We start from the raw sequence: 17,758 nt of genomic DNA on the forward strand, positions 1-17,758 counted from the left end.
ATATATATATTATAATACATGTATTATTATATATATATGTATATATATATATATATGTATTATATATATATATATGTATATATATATATATATATGTATTATATATATATATATGTATTTAAGTATATATATATATATATATATATAATAAAATAATATAATAAGCATTGTGTACAGTGCTCAGGTGCACTACAACTCATCTAAAGTGTATATATAATCAGGTGTAGTTTCGACGGATTTCGGGAAGCATGAGGGCCTTAAAGAATGCAGTGTCATGGCAGTCAACAACTGACGCAGGCAGTTTATTCCATGCTTCAGCAACTCTGAGCGTGAAGAAATGTTTCCGAAAGTCATGGGAGCTGTGTTGTTTTCTGACTTTGTAGGCATGTCCACGTGTGTTGGACACATGGAGATCAAAAAGGTGTTCAGTGTTGTTGTTGGTGAGGTGGTTGATAACTTTGTGGGGTTTACCAAGTCCATCGCCAGACGCCAGATCTTCAGTGAATCCATGCCCAGGGAAACAAGGCGCCCAGAGTATGGTAGGTGTCTGATGGAGGGTATGCGTTTGGTTGCACGTCTCTGAACAGATTCCAGGAGGTCAATGTTCTGAGCAAGATAGGGGTTCCAAACTGATGTTGTGAATTCCAAGTGTGGTCGTACCATAGCTGTATACAGTTTTAAATAGATGGCTGGAGAGCGGCTAACAAAAGTCTTGCTGAGTGATGCCAAGACACCCTCGGCCTTCTTGACAATTTTAGAGGTATGCTTTGTCCAACGCAAATCACTGCTGACAGTGATGCCTAGGTAACGCTCGCAAAAGGATTTCTTGATATCAGTGTTGTGGAGGGAGTATGTGGACGCAGGGTTTTTTCTCCCAAAATGCATGGTGGTACACTTGTCCACAGCCAGTTTCAGTTGCCAGTCTGTGATCCATTGCTGCATTGTGTCCAGGTCTTATTGCAGGAAAGAGCTGTAGACAACAGGATCTGTCCTCTTGATTTCAAGGTACAGCTTGATGTCATCTGCATATTTTAATACTGTGGAATTCTTTAAATTTGCATCTATGTCATTAATGTATGCCACAAACAAGAGGGGACCACGGACAGATCCCTGTGGTACACCCGATGACATCTCATATGGTGTAGAATGCTGTCCTAGAACTGTGACTACCTCCTTTCGGTTGAGAATGAAGGATTTCAACCAGTTAAAAAGGTCATCACTCACACCCATTGCAGAGAGTTTCACCATAAGCCTTTTGTGTGGCACAGAGTTGAAAGCCTTAGCAAAGTCAAGGTAGACAACATCCACCCATGAGCCACTGTCAGTGATCTGGGTAATGTCCTCAAGGAACTCGACAAGCTGATCACTGCAGCTGGAGTTAGGGACAAATTCATATTGTGAGGGTCGGATGAGACTGTGTGAGCTCCAGAAGTTCCAGAGTGTTTCTCTGACACACGATTCCATCAGTTTTGCAATACAGCTAGTGAGATTGACTGGGCGATAGTTGACAGGTGATGTGCGGTCGCCCTTTTTGAACAGAGGAATGACACTGGCAGTTTTCCACTGTTCCGGAGTAGCACCATTGTTGAGACAGTACTGGAAGAAAATAGAGAGCTGGTGTAAAAGGAAGTACCTGCCACGTTTGAGAAGCAGGTATGTAGCTCCATCAAGACCAGGGGAGGCATAGTTGCGCTTATTTGAAGGTGACGTCGCAGCATATATATATATATATATATATGTATATATGTATATATATATGTATATATATATAGTATATATATATGTATATATATATGTATATATATATATGTATATATATATGCATATATATATGTATATATATATGTTATATATATATATGCATATATATATGTATATATATATATGTATTATATATGTATATATATATATGTATTATATATGTATATATATATATATATATTATATATATATATATTATATATATATATATATATATAATATATATATATATATATAGAGAGAGAGAGAGAGAGAGAGAGATGAATAACTAAACTTGTGTATGTGTATATGCATCTGTGAATACGTTCTTGTGTGTGTATGTATACATAAATGATAGGTGTATGTGTGTATATATAAGTGTATATATAAATATGTGCATACATGAAAGTGTGTATTGTGCAAATAAATCGGTTATAGAATGGAATATTTATAGATTTAAATTTATGAATTTACAAAATTTCAGTTAGATTATCCATATATTTATGACTAAGATTGCCCTTATGTAGTGTTTTTGTAAAAATTTAGGAATTATAAATATTTTCATTTGATATTTTTCGTCAAATAGGTAAGAAGGTATGTTAATCTGATGAAGCATCATTACATATTCAAACGGATTCAATTATTCTTGAAAAACTTTGCTTTATTAATGAAGCAGAAACGGGTTTGTAAGGGAAATAACTATATAAGCATTTTTAGCGAGTTACTTCCCTTATATAATAGCGAAAAAAATGCATTAAAAATTGGATAAAATGATGGTAAATTTTTTTAAAATCATAGACTCATCGTAGACGCGCGCTAATACCCAGAAGGGCTCGATATGAATCACGACTATAAGATACCCGCTTTTGGTTAAACTGCACCTCAAAATGTGGGAGTAGTTAGGAATCTAAATCGTAGGAGGCAGACACTCACACAACTTCACTTTTATATATAAAAATATATATATGTTGTTGTGTCTGAGAAGTACCTTATTAATTGACACACACACACTGGTTCGATTTCCACTCATTTATTCATTTTTTCTAAAATTTTTGTTACGTCTTACAACTTTTTCAATAGTCGTTGACTCTGTCAGTTATCTGAGCTGTGTTCTTTTTGTTTGTTTGTGCGCATGTGTGTATGCATTTATCTGTTTGCTTACATATCCATTTACCTACACTCACACACACATGCACGTCTACATAACAGCCTGCTAACAACTCTACCTGTGAATTTATAAACATGAGTATTGGAGTTTGACTATCTTCTACATCGAGATTATCTGTGAGAGTGAAGTAGAATTCCATGAAGTCAACATGAGGGAACTGACTCTTCTCTCTAAACTAAGCTATGACTGACTACCTTAGACAACCATGACCTTGGTGGATTCTGTCCCACCAAGTCACAGAGAGGAAAACCACCCACCATCATCTCAGCAGTGAAGAAAAGCACCACTAATTGCTGGGGTGGCTGGACCATACCCACCCAGAACCCTGAGAACAACAGTCAGGTGAAAAGAATGATTGCAAATGCATTAGGGATAGCATAAGAACCACCTTGAAGAACCACATAGTAAAGAGTTACAGTCATAGCTTAATTTAAGGAGGAGGCCTACATGGTGGATGAAAGGGATCAAGGATTTCAGCTGATTTGCTATATTTGAGAAGACATGTCAAGCTAAGTGAATCATGGTTATTGCCAATGATGGGGGAATGTAAAAGGTACACAATATACTCTGCAAAGTGGTTGGCATTAGGAAAAGCATCCAGCTGTAGAAACCAAGTCAAAACAGATGAGACTGGAATCTGGCATAACATTCCAGTTTTTCAGTCACATTTAAATTACCTAACCCATGGGAAATGGATGTTAATTAGGGATGATGATGGTGGTGGGGAAAGTTTGAGGTGAAAACAGTGGTAGATTGGCTTCTTTCCTTTTCTACCTACCAGACCACTCACTGAGCTTTCTTTGTTTAAAGAGACTTGCCCAAGGTGCCATACAGTGAGACTGAACCTAAACCAAGGAAATTAAAAGTAATAGCAACAGAAGCAGTATTAATACCAAGAGGCAATCTTTATATCCAACTAAATGTGGATGTTGTGTTAGAACATCAAGTACTACCTTAATTACCTTGAGAGGACCTCTCATATGGACGTACGGTCCATAAATGCATGCAAATTTACATTGTTGGTAGACAACAATCATCTGCTACAGGCACCAGAACTGCCAGATCACGTATTTTCGCTCTGCTCAGGTTCATCAGTGACAGACACCCTGTAGCAACATAACAGCCAAATCTCCGTGTCAACGATATATAGACACTGATGTCACAAATAGCCTGAAGGCTTATTAAAGATAATTAATAGCAACAGAAGCAGCGTTAATACCAAAAGGCATTCTTTATGTCCATATGCTGTAATGAAGAAATAGGGGAAATTCCTGTCCACTGTAGAACTGTTTGTGAAGTTCTTTCTTTTCCTTTGTCATCTCTCTTATGAATGACCATGATCCTAATTGTTGGACCTCCTCCACCTCCTCCTTCTTGCTTATAATATCAAAAAATAATTACCTTGTACGCTGCTTTTGTTGCTCAAATATTCTTGGCTACACAAGATGCACCAAAGAACCTCAACTTCAACATTCTTGATAGACATTTCAACAGAAAACACAAGACTCAGCAGTTTTAATCAGAATGGTGAGTGGAGAGAAGAAACAATACAACTTCAGCTACATGAAGACACCATTGCCACATGTTTAACTTCACTAACATCACATCAGTGGCCATGTAAAGTGTGGGAGTTTTTTCTGCTGCATTCACTATAATACCATATTGACATAGGTTTCATGTCTCTCAGAAGACAGGCAGGCCATACACAGAATAACTTTGATCTGAATGACAAAGTAATTTTCCCCTCTTGTTTGTTACTGATTAGAAATGAACCATTAAATATTTCAAATATTTTGTCATGCTTTTGTTATATTAAATCTCTTCTATTTGCAAAAATGAAAAAATTAAGCATAAAAATAATTCTGATTGTTTTTTGTTTTAACAGGCATTCGATCAATGTATCCAAAGGAGACAGAAAAATGAAGGATTTCATTCTAAAAGTAAACGAATTGTTCATTAATATCAAACATCATGGTGCTTTGTTGTGTCTTCTCTGTTAAACATCACACATCATCGTTATTGTCATCCTTTCACTACATTTCACTTCATTATTATCACCAGCATACACATATCACCAAAAATGCCAACAGGTTTTTAATGATAGAAAATGACATTATCAAAACAATGAGAGAAACCATTGATAAGCGTCAGCAATTTAGTAAATATATGTGTATATACAGAATTGAATCATTTGAAGAATGAGATACAGTTGTAATGTCCTGGTTGAGGATTATTGGCCACGTAATATATTTGGTCATCCCATAAACAGTGCATTCTTTTATACTTCTTTTATTTTTCAAAATGAAGAGAAACAAAGTTCATTTTTAATCTAAAATATACTCTCCTTTATTTCCTACAAGGCTCTTCCATCTATCTGGTAGACTTGTAAGGCCCCCACTTTCAAAATTCACTTGTCTGTGAAGAAAAATACTCCTTCGGTACTGTTCTGACGTTGCCTACAGAATTCATATTTTTTCCATCCAAATGATTTTGAAGATTGTGGAATAAATGATTATCAGATGGGGCAATGTTTGGTGAATATGGTGGGTGGGGCATTGTTTCCCATTCAAACTGCTCCAGTGTATGTGGCTAGGCATTATCCTAATGGAAGAACACCTTTTGTCTTGAAACCAAAGATGGTTGTTTTTCTTCTAGCACAGGTGTCTATGAATGGTTGAATGACCAAATCCAAGCTTCTCTGCTAGTTCTTCAACAGTTACGATGGGATTTTGTTCCACCAGGGTTTGCAGGACGTCCTCATTGAGCTCTACAGATCTTCCAGGATGGGGCTCATCTTCTAGGCTGTAGGTTCCGGCTCAGAATTTCTGTAACCACCATTGACACTGACGTATGCTTATTGTCTGATCCCCATATACTGCATTAATGTTCTTCACACTTTCTGTTGAATTGTTGCCTTTATTGAACTCATAAAGCAAAATATACCGAATATGCTCTTTTGTCACTTCTATTATAGCTTTTAAAAAATAACTGTTAAAATCGAACTGCACTCTTCAAAACTCGCACTAAGAATAAGGACAAGGTAAAATTATTACCTGCTTTAATAGCATGTTGATGCAGGTAGTTTATCCTGTCCTACTCTAACTTTTAGTTCATGCAATTGAACAAAATCACATTACTTATGGGATGACCCAATATATCCATGCAGCATCAAGTCAGGAGTGTAGGAGTCCTGTCAAACAAATGGTGTGTTGTTTTTGACCAGGAGATCTTGGATTTGACTCTCTTATTGCACTGACACTCCCCACATGCACAGATCATTCATTAAAATGGAATGCACTATTTTCACAGCTTCCACAAACCAGATGTGGAACTTGCTGACAGAAAGCTACTGCAACTTTTCCATACCAACCACTCTGATGAGCACAGTCTTAGATAATCACCTAATTACCCAATATCAGGTGCAAAACAACTTTGTAAGAATGGTTGAAATAGATTTATAATACTGAATAGTTTACGCTTAATATGCCCATTCCATGGTGGGGACACTGACAACGGGTGGTGTCAGAGCTATGCCGTCGGGAACTTCGGTTCCTGGTAGGGCCACCCAAGGCGGATTGGTCTGACACCGAGTGGTATTAGGGCCACAACCCGGCAGACGGGGCTCTGGTGAAAATCCTCGCAGTGTATGCTTCAGTAACCGGCGGTTCCTCGGTCGTTCTGTCTCTGCGTCTGCGGACAATCTGCGGCAAACAGGACGTCTCCACATGCGGGATTGTTGGGGACCGCTTGTGAAATTCACATATCCCCACGAAACTTCTTCCATGAGTAGAAGAAGCCGACACAACCCACCCAGGGTGAATGTCGCCACAAGTACAAGTAAGTAATATACTCACTCTGTTGAAAAATGTACGAGTGCGTGCTTTTCTGACTTACAGACTCACGGACTGTATCATTATCCTCATCCTCATTTAATGTCCATCATTTATTCTGGCATGGGTTACACAGTTTGACAGGATCTGGTGACCACCAGATCTGTTTTAGGCTCCACGCTCAGCTTTGGCATGGTTTCTATGGCTAGCTGGTTGCCCTTCATATTGCCAACCATTTTACAGTGTGCTTTTCTCATGGCACCAGCACTGGTGAGGTCACCAAGTATCTTGCAAAACAAAGCAAAGAATAGAAAAGGATAAGAACCCGCAATGGAATTGGGTTGGGGAGGTGCCTTGATGCCAGGGGTAGAAAGCCTAAAGTTTGCCAGAGGGTCAAGCATAGTTGTCTGGATATAGGGGAGACTCATGGCCTCCTCATTTATGCAAGGGTGCATGACAGTATCTAGAAGGGAAAAAGATGGTGGTAATAGGGTGGCAGAGCATAGTTCCAAGTTACAAGAAGGGGAGTAGAAGGGAAACTGTGGATGAGGAAAGAAGGAATGGGAGGGTAATGGCATCAGAGTGTGAGATGAGAATGGCAGAGGTTAGAGATGGGGCTTGAGGTGGATGTAGGGAGTGAGGAACAATGGTTTGAGGTGGAGTCGAGAGACTGACGGGGCTCGGAAAGGAGGAGGTGACAAGAAGCAGCATAGGAAGGGTGGAGAGCAGCAGAACCATCAATCTGTTGATAGATGAGGAGGTAGAGAGATGATGACCAGGATCTGACAGCAGAGGGAAAGCAAAGATGATGAAGTATGAAAGAGATGGGAGTCAGAGATACATGGGGGTGGCTGTAGTGAGTGGGGCCAGAAAATTAGAGGGAGTATTAATAATGGATTCTACTCTCAAATGGTTACAGCAGCAAAGTAGGGCCATAGTTAGAAGAGTAATGGAGGGATGGGTGTTAGGAAGATGAGATGTGGTGAGGGAGATGTTGCACAGGGGCAGATGTGGGTGTGAGGAACAGCATTGACAGGAATATGCACAATACTGTTACTATGATTTTGTTCAACTTTTGCCACCATGGAATATGGACATTAAATGATGATGATGGTATATATATATATGTGTGTGTGTGTGTGTGTATATCATCATCATCATCATTTAACGTCCGTTTCCCATGCTAGCATGTGTTGGATGGTTCGACCGGGGTCTGGTAAGCCATGGAGGCTGAGGCTCTGGTCTGATCTGGCAGTGTTTCTACAGCTGGATGTCCTTCCTAACACCAACCACTCCGTGAATGTAGTGGGTGTTTTTTAAGTGCCACCAGCACAGGGGCCAGAGCAGGCTGGCAAATGGCCACGATTGGTTGGGGCTTTTACGTGTCACCGACACGGGTGTCTTCACCACAATTTCCATTTGATTTTATATTGACGTTGGTGTTGACATACTTGACTCAATAGGTCTCCTCAAGAACAGCAGGTCACTTTATGATCCAAGGTTAGCACAGCAGGCCGTCGTGCGAGCCATGAACTCACTTCATTTGTCGGGTCTTCACAATCACAGCATATCTCAAGGGTCTCGTTCTTCGTCATTTCCTCTGTGAGGCCCTACATGCCACCGGCATGGTTATCACAACTATAATAGCCATACGATTTTTATTTTTATGTTGTTGAACTTGACACAATAGGTCTCCTCAAGCGCAGCAGGCCGCCCTGCAAGCAATGAACTCACTTCATTTGTCGGATCTTCGAAGTCATAGCATATCTCCAGAGGTCTTGGTCTTTTGTCATAGCCTCTGTGAGGCTCAATGTACGAAGGTCATGCTTGACCACCTTGTCCTATATATATATATATATATATATATAAGTAAAGTACATGGAAAAGAAAAAAGAATGTAGATGATCTTTAAATGTTTAACCCAAAGTTTAGGAATCTTTTTTAAATGTAAAGAAGTAGTTTATCAAGCTAAAGTGATTTGTGAGAGTAATGATTACTTTTATATTGATTCTTCTGCTAATTATATTAAGAAAAGGGTTTTGAATCATTACCATTCCTTTAGGAGCAGTAATTGGGCTTCATCTACTAGTCTTAGTAATTTCTGCTGGAATCTTAAAGATAATTATATAATGTTCTTTATTGAATGGAAGATTTTAGGGATGGCTCTGGCCTATAAGACTGGTAATAGATTCTGCTATCTTTCTTCTCAGGAATTATTTTTGATTCTGTTTTCTAGAAGAAAATCGCTAAACTCTAAATCTGAAAGGATTTTTTTCTGTGTTCATAGGAATAAATGTGTTTAAAAATTTTAAATAAAGATGTTTATTATGGATGTTTTATTTTATCTGGTTTTATTTCTGATTAACTCGTAATTGAGACTACATTTCTATATTTGAGAGATGAGGAATTACATACATTATTTACTTTATTTACATTTGACTGATATTTGTCCTCATCTTGGTGAGTACATCAGCCAAAATGTGTTAACAACAAACAAGATGAGGACAAATATCAGTCAAATGTAAATGAAGTAAATAATGGTAATTGAGAGTCTGACAATCACTGTTTCACCCTTTGTAGTTACTACTTAAGTTGGTTCCTCTCTCATTGGTTTTTGTTTTTGTTTATCTACATCACTATTATATTTTGTTTTTAATTTTTTAGGTGAATTCCTACAAGTTTTATTTTTTAGATTTGGATATTTATTCTAGTCTAGTAAAACATTATAAGTTCTAAATCTATTTCTTAATCCTATAATTTGGATGATTTATAGCTTAATTTTTCTTGTGGTGGTGGTAACTTTATTACAATTCAATAACAATTTTATATTTTAAAAGAAGCAGCAAGTAGGTGGAAATGAAGATATTTTTGCCGAGCCTTGTGACGTTAAGCTGAACTTAGCATGTAGTATGACCATGTTATACAACGGTAGTTTGTACATACATAGTTTTTACGATATTTTTACGACATTAAGATAAAGTTGGAAGAAGAAAGAAAACAGGTGCAAAAGGAAGAACCTGTCATGTTTGAGAAGCAGGTAAGTAACACCTTCAAGACCAGGAGAGGCACAGGTGTGCTTATTCTTGAGGTGGCATCACAGCATTGCAAGTGTAAATTTCAATGATGTTATACAGTCTGATGCTAGAGGTAGAGAAGATGGTACATTTAGATTTTCAACAGTAAAATTGCCAGCAAATCACTCAGCAATAAGTTCTGCACATTCTTTCAGTTCATCAATAATCTGACTTGTGTGTGTGTGTGGGGGGGGATTATAAAGAGGCCCTCCTGGAGAGTGGGGCCTCTGCTTCGAACATACATATTTACAGACCACTTTGCTGTCAGGGCTGGTTGCTATCCATTGTTCAAAATCAGGCACTGCCTTGTTTGTCATTCGCTTGGAATAGTTGGATGATCTATGGAGCCTTCTTCTATTCTCATCTGTTTTATGCAGTCTATATTCTTTTTCAGAATCATCACATTTTTTCCTGACAAGTTGAACTGTTGCAGTCCCCCAAATTGTACTTTTGGGATTTTAAAAACATTCCTGTGGTATTGATGCTTCATGTGTGGCCCAGAATTAAACTGGGGATGTTCTGAAGTGCAGTATTGACATCTTCAGAATCATAAAATTCAAACCAGTTTGGGTGTCGAAACTCATCATGGTAACAGTTCCATGTTTGTTTGTTTCAGTCAAAACAATGAGATTGGTAGAGGTGATATTCTTGTTTCTGCCCATAAGAGACAGATTGGTAATGATCATAGCATAATCGGAGTCACCAAAAGGTTTCTCAGCAGTGACGCTCATAACCATTTCAGGAGTAGGGGGTCAAGAGCAGATTTAAAGTGTTGCTACATTTTGCGGAGGAGATGACTACTTGGAACTAGTTTGAGTCCAGCACTACATCAAGGAAATCTTGAGCACTTAGTGGCCAACAAAAGGTTTCCCAATTAATCTGAGGGTTGCTGAAATCACTAGCAAGGAAAACATAAATGGCTGCTTTCTTAGATGCAGCTCTGAGGATGTCAAAAATCTGTGTTGTGTTGGTAATTTGGTGAGCAGTAGACAACTCCATGTAGCAGTGTTGACATGCTTATGCATATTTCACAAAAGAATACCTTTTGCTGTGATTGGTTCAAATTCTCAGAAGGAATTATTGAAAAGTTTGACTGAATGTAGACCCTCACATTACTCCTAAAATGGCAAATGTGATCTTTGTGAAACAAATTGTAACCAGCCATGCTAATTAACATCATCGCAAAGTAAAGAGTGGGTCCATATTTATATTTTCATGTTATTTCATTTCCAAATAAGGAATCATTACAGTTAATTAAAACATTTTCTCAATCTAACTCAAACATTTTATTTCCTTCACATCTGATATCGTGAGTATATCTTTTGCTAACTTTAACAACCTCAAACTTACTACAGCCATTCTGTAGAGCCTTTCTTAACAACAATATCAACTGCAACAATGTATCTCTCTTCTCTCCATGGAATGTTCCTTAGCTGTTTACCATTAATTACTTTTGTAGGTTGATGTCATTGTTAACAGCACATGTGTGGGTGTGTGTGTATACACTATACACACACATTAATATTTTCTTTTCAGACACCACATCATCAAGCCCACCCCTTCTGTCTTCACAACAGGAACCCTCTTCTGTGGAACCCAGAAGTAATGTGATATCTCAAGAATATGATGACATCAAAATAAACCAAATAATTGATTCAATTTCTAATGCATCTGTGAGTAAATAGATTCAAGTAACATAGATTTAATTGTTATTTCATTTTCAAATGAGGAATCGTTAAAGTTAATTAAAACATTTTCTCAGTCAAACTCAAACATTTTATTTCCTTCACATCTGATATCTTGAGTATATCGTTTGCTAATTTTAACAACCTCAAACTTACTACAGCCATTCTGTAGAGCTTTTCTTAACAACAATATCAACTGCAACAATGTATCTCTCTTCTCTCCATGGACTGTTCCTTAGTTGTTTACCATTAATTACTTTTGTAGGTTGATGTCATCGTTAACAGCACCAATAAAGAACTCCAGCTTCAAAAGGGTTCTTTCTCCAAATATATTCTCTTTGCTGCTGGTTCAGAGATACAAGATGAATGTAACCAGAAATATCCTCAAGGTATTTCTACATCTGAAATAGCCATCACTAAAGGATATAACCTCAAATGTAAGAATGTATTTCATCTGGCATTACCTCCCTGGGATGAAAATTCCTCTGATTCAGTAAGTATCAATCATATGATATTGATTTATTGAAAGAGTTAATGTTTGAAGAGAACCTTATGCATGTTGTGTGAGAATCATAAAGCAAATGTCAGCATCCTGTTTAATATTTGTTCTTCCAAGTTACCATTGGAAGGAAGCAGAAGATATCGATGAACAGGACACTTTTATATATAAATAGAAGGAAAAAAGCCTCATGGCCTAACAACAGTTATGTGACTGATAAATAAGACTATATTAAAACATATTTCTGTGTTTTACTCTCTGTATTGGTGAGTTTTTCTCTGTCATGGCACGAGCACTAGAGAGGTTGTCATGTCCTCGACAACACTAAAGACTCCTCTTGGGTCTGCATTGTCTCTCTTCATTCACCAACCATTTTACACGGTGGATTGGGTCTGTTTTATTGTAGCAGCTTCATGAGTGAGGTTGCCTTGTCCCTTGCAGGACTAAAGAGTGATAGGAATGACAGTTGTGTTTAGAAGTGGTAGGAGTGAGAGGAGTTGTGAGAGGAGGATATATTTATTACAACTTAATGGTTTCTTCCTGTAATAAGAAAATAATTTAATAAAATGTTCATTATCAATTACTAAACAATTATTTTTTATTAGATTCTGGCAAACTTGACTCGAATAATAACCACTTGTCTGGAAGCTGCTGAGAGAATGGGAACAAAAAGCCTTGCATTTCCTATACTAGGAGCTGGAACATTGAATTATCCCATTGAAAACCTACCCAGAACTATGTATGAAGCCGTGAAAAACTACTCAGATCAAAATTCAAGCTGCATCAAAGATGTTTACTTTGTTTTTCCAAAACACACAGAGATAGTAAAGGTTGGTTTGTTTATTTTCCATTTGTTGTTTTAAGTTGATATTTTTGGAATTTACAAAAAAAAAAAAAAATTCTACATTAAATAGGTGCAGGAGCGGCTGTGTGGTAAGTAGCTTGCTAACCAACCACATGGTTCCGGGATCAATCCCACTGCGTGGCATCTTGGGCAAGTGTCTTCTGCTATAGCCCCGGGCCAACCAATGCCTTGTGAGTGGATTTGGTAGACGGAAACTGAAAGAAGCCTGTCGTATACATGTATATATATATATGCGTGTGTGTGTTTGTGTGTCTGTGTTTGTCCCTCTAGCATTGCTTGACAACTGATGCTGGTGTGTTTACGTCCCCGTCACTTAGCGGTTCGGCAAAAAGAGACCGATAGAATAAGTACTGGGCTTACAAAAAAAGAATAAGACCCGGGATCGAGTTACTCGACTAAAGGCGGTGCTCCAGCATGGCCGCAGTCAAATGACTGAAACAAGTAAATGAGTAAAGAGTAAAAAGAGTAAATGAATAATAATGAAATTATTGTATACAGTGCTCAGGTGCACCACAACTTGTCAAAAGTGTGTATAAAGCATCTGCAGTAATGTACAAATGTCTGGGAAGTGAACAGTGTATGAGTCAGATACATGCTCGCGTGTGTATGGAGGGGAGAAAAATCAGGTGTAGTGTTGGCAAATCTGAGGAAGCATGGAAGTTTTGAAGGATGCAGTGCTCCAACAACTAACAACTGATGCCGGCAGTTTGTTCCATGCTTCAGCAACTCTCAGCGTGAAAAAATGTTTCCGAAAGTCATGGAAGGAGCTGTGCTGTTTTCTGACTTTGTAAACATGTCCACGGGTGTTAGACAGGTGGAGTTTGAAAAGGTGCTCAGAGTTATTGTTTGTAAGATGGTTAATAATTTTATGAGTGTCTACCAAGTCAGCTGCCAGACATCGGAGTTTCAATGTATCCATGCCCAGGGAAGTAAGGCATTCAGAATATGGCAAATGCCTGATGGAGGGTATTCTCTTAGTTGCACGTCACTGAATGGTTTCCAGACGATTAATATCCTGAGAAAGATAGGGGTTCCAGACCAGTGATGCAAATTCCAGTTGAGGCCACACCATAGCTATATAAAGCTGCAGATAGATAGCCGGAGAGTGGCTCACAAAGGACTTGGTGAGTGATGCCAAGACACCCTCAGCCTTCTTGGCAATTTTAGCAATGTGTTTTGTCCAACACAAATCACTGTCGACAATAATGCCCAGGTCACGTTCACAAGAAGACTTTTTGAGATTAGTGTTGTGGAGGGAGTAAGTAGACGCTGAGTTTTTCCTCCCAAAATGCATGGTGGTACATTTGTCCACAGCCAGCTTGAGTTGCCAGTCCATGATCCTCTGCTGTGTTTTATCCAGGAAATAGAAACAAAAATATGGAATCCTTCTGTAAATTTATATATTGGTGTCTTAGAATTCTTCAGTTGGAATGTTGGAATCTTTGATGTGTCTCATGGCCCTGTCTACCATACTTTTAGGTTAGCTTGGTTTTCTTCAACTCTTCCATTCCATGATTTAATTCTTAGTAACTTGATATGGATTCAGTATAGCTACCTCCACCACCACCACTACCTACCCACAACATCCTTCAACAATTCCATTTTGGTTACTGACCAACCAAAAATGTGTTAATAGCACCACCAGAACACTGATGGTTTTCTTTCATTTCTGTTCTTCAAAGTGGAACGCTTTGGAAACTCTTTCCACAATTCTTTACAGTTCTTCTCAAAGTTGGATGAATCAATTAAGGGGCTTCTATGCTGTGCCTTAACTTGCTAGTAATAACAGCCAAGTGTCTCTTAAATCACAGTCTGCTGTCGTCAAAACTGGCAGAGTTGTTAAGGTGTCAGATAGGAAACCTTCTAATCTTTGTTTCAGCCCTTGGCATTCTGAGTCCAAATCCTGCTGGTGCCATACTAACCTTTTATTCCTTCACAATTCATAAAAATGTCCGTCTTCTCTGTTGGATTCATAGAAGTAGAAGAATGACAGAAGATCTTCTGTGGTGTTCGTTTCAGTACTTGGCATTCTGATTTCAAATCCTGCCATGGCAATGCTGGATTGTGAATGTGCGCACACACACACACACACACACACACACACACACACTCTCTCTCTCTCTCTCTCTGATCAAGAATCCCATTCACACCTATACATTCATTTACCTACACATATGCATTCGCATAGGCATATCCTTGGGCACCCCAACATATACACACACACACATACACATGTGGAATGGGAAGAATGGGTGGAGTGGGGAAACTAAATTATAGATATTTTTATACACTGTCCCATCTTGAAAATGCATATTTGGCACAGTGGTTATACCCTGGAATTTTCTCATCATGCTTGTTTACCAGGTTCTCATTATTCATCAGTATACTCAATGCTTCCTCAAGTAACGAACCACACAGGTGTGCATTTTTTATTATTGACCATTCCATTTTGTATTTAATTTATGATTCTTTCATTCCCCATATGAGGTCTGCCAGTGAAGTTGCGTGTTGTCTGTTTATTTTTCGGAATGACAACGTGTGGCTGTGATAACTGACTTTGAATTGGTTTTCCATGGCACCTATGTACACATATTTATGTTGGGAGGTGGAGATTGTGTATTTGTATACTATGTTTTTTTGGACACATTGGTTCATGAGCAGACAAGTGGATTTTCTACAGCTTGTACAGTTATTTGTACTATTAATTTTTATATTTATCTCATGACTTTTTGATTCTGTTTTCATGATGTTCCATTTGATTGTTAGTATCTGGAACATTGTGAAATCGGTAATCCATTTTGTTGGATCTTTTTTGATGATTCATTTTAATATTATTGCCACTGTCTTTTATATTATCTGAGTTTTTGAAGTCTTTCTGTTGCTTATTTTTGTTATTGACCTTAAATCCCGTGATGTTTTCATTTGCTCATTCTCTGCCAGTACTTACTTGTACTTGCGGTGACATTCACCCTGGACGGGTTGAGTTGGCTTCTTCCACCACCCTCGAGGCATTGTATTCGCCATTGAGGATTCATGGAAGAAGTTTCGTGGGGATATGTGGATTTGACAAGTGGTCCCCAACAATTCTGCATGTAGAGACATCCTGTTTGCCGCAGATAGTATGCAGATGCAGGGGCAGAATGATCGAGGAGCCACCGGTTGCCGAAACAGACACTCCAAGGATTTTCACCAGAGCCCCGTCTGCCGGGTTGTGGCCCTAATACCACTCTGTGTCAGACCAATCCACCTTGGGTGGCCCTACCAAGAACTGAAGTTCCCAACGGCATAGCTCTGACACTACCCGTTGCCAGCATCCCCACCACGGTGAGAAGGGTATGGACTTTGGGGACTGCCAGTAGACATTGTTTGTATGTTTATTTCCCTGTTCTTGTATTTATGTATGTAGTACTCAATCCTATAAGATGTTGCATATGGTATTTACACTGTGTGCTTGTTGAATAAACCAGAACTGTGGAGTCAGAGCTGAAGTTTGAGTCATGGAGTTGGAGTCAGAGTGTCAGAGTTGTGGAGTTGGAGATGGAGTCGAAACAATTAAGGGGTAGCTGGAGTTGGAGTCGGTAAAACTATACCGACTCTGACTCACAATGCCTTCATTCTTTAATATAAACCAGTTATAACATATAGGCCTACTCAAAGTACAAGTGTATGCATATGCTTTATGAGATAGGTTGACCACAATTACTTAATTACATACAGAAGAGTCAGAGTCAGAGGTGCCAACAGTAGAGGACTCAGAGTCAGAGTGGTGAAACTGAATTTAAACTGAAGTCAATTTTTAGGCAGATGTGGTGCATATTGTTGGTGGACAACAATCATCTGCTAAAGGCACCAGAACTGCCAGATCACGTATTTTCGCCCTGCTCAAGTTCATCAGTGACAGACACCCTGTAGCAACATAACAGCGAAATCTCCCTGTCAACGATATATAGACACTGATGTCACAAATAGCCTGAAGGCTTATTAAAGATAATTAATAGCAACAGAAGCAGTGTTTATACCAAAAGGCACTCTTTATGTCCATATGCTGTAATGAAGAAATAGGGGAAATTCCTGTCCACTGTAGAACTGTTTTTGAAGTTCTTTCTTTTTGAATCTTTTCTCTTTTCCTTTGTCATCTCTCTTAAGAATGACCATGATCCTAATTGTTGGACCTCTTCCACCTCCTCCTTCTTGCTTACAATATGAAAATAATTACCTTGTACTCTGCTTTTGTTGCTCAAATATTCTTGGCTACACAAGATGCACCAAAGAACCTCAACTTCAACATTCTTGATAGACATTTCAACAGCAAACACAAGACTCAGCAGTTTTAATGAGAATGGTGAGTGGAGAGAAGAAACAATACAACTTCAGCTACATGAAGACACCATTGCCACATGTTTAACTTCACTAACACTACATCAGTGGCCATGTAAATTGTGAGAGGTTTTTCTGCCGCATCCACTGTATTACCATATTGAGACAGGTTTCATGTCTTCTGGAAGACATGGACGGTTATACATGGAATAGCTTTGATCTGAATGACAAAATAATTTTCCTCGTTTGTTTGTTATTGATGAGAAATAAATCGTTAAGTTCACAGTCTGATCAATAAATATCTGGACTGTTGCCAGAGTAATGAAGCTAAAGCATGCAGAGTTATGCCACTTGGTACAGCTTGACCTCCAACTCTGTTGTGAATGCTCACTAAGTTTTAACATTCTTGCTCAGGCATGTCAGAGTGAGGGGCTCCCAAGGGCCATATGGGCCACATTTGTGTTGTCACAAGGGCTGCACTTGCTTCAATTCCAATTGAAGTCATTTCATAAAAAATATTGCAGAATATTTTTCTTACTTAAACTTAGAAACATACTTTGGGTAAGTAATGAAGTACTTT

At 38.4% G+C, this 17,758-nt stretch overlaps 1 protein-coding gene across 1 annotated transcript in view; it reads left to right on the top strand.

Moving 5' to 3' along the window:
- Window positions 1-17,758, top strand: part of LOC115211065 (protein mono-ADP-ribosyltransferase PARP14-like) — a 554,188-nt gene that overhangs the window by 338,527 nt on the left and 197,903 nt on the right. The window contains exons 6-9 of the mRNA XM_036508627.1: window positions 4,794-4,848; window positions 11,349-11,485; window positions 11,763-11,990; window positions 12,602-12,826. Coding sequence (XP_036364520.1) covers window positions 4,794-4,848; window positions 11,349-11,485; window positions 11,763-11,990; window positions 12,602-12,826 — 645 coding nt within the window. The remainder of the gene's footprint in view (window positions 1-4,793; window positions 4,849-11,348; window positions 11,486-11,762; window positions 11,991-12,601; window positions 12,827-17,758) is intronic.

The sequence above is a fragment of the Octopus sinensis genome, linkage group LG1, assembly GCF_006345805.1.
Source record: "Octopus sinensis linkage group LG1, ASM634580v1, whole genome shotgun sequence".
Classification (NCBI taxonomy): domain Eukaryota; kingdom Metazoa; phylum Mollusca; class Cephalopoda; order Octopoda; family Octopodidae; genus Octopus; species Octopus sinensis.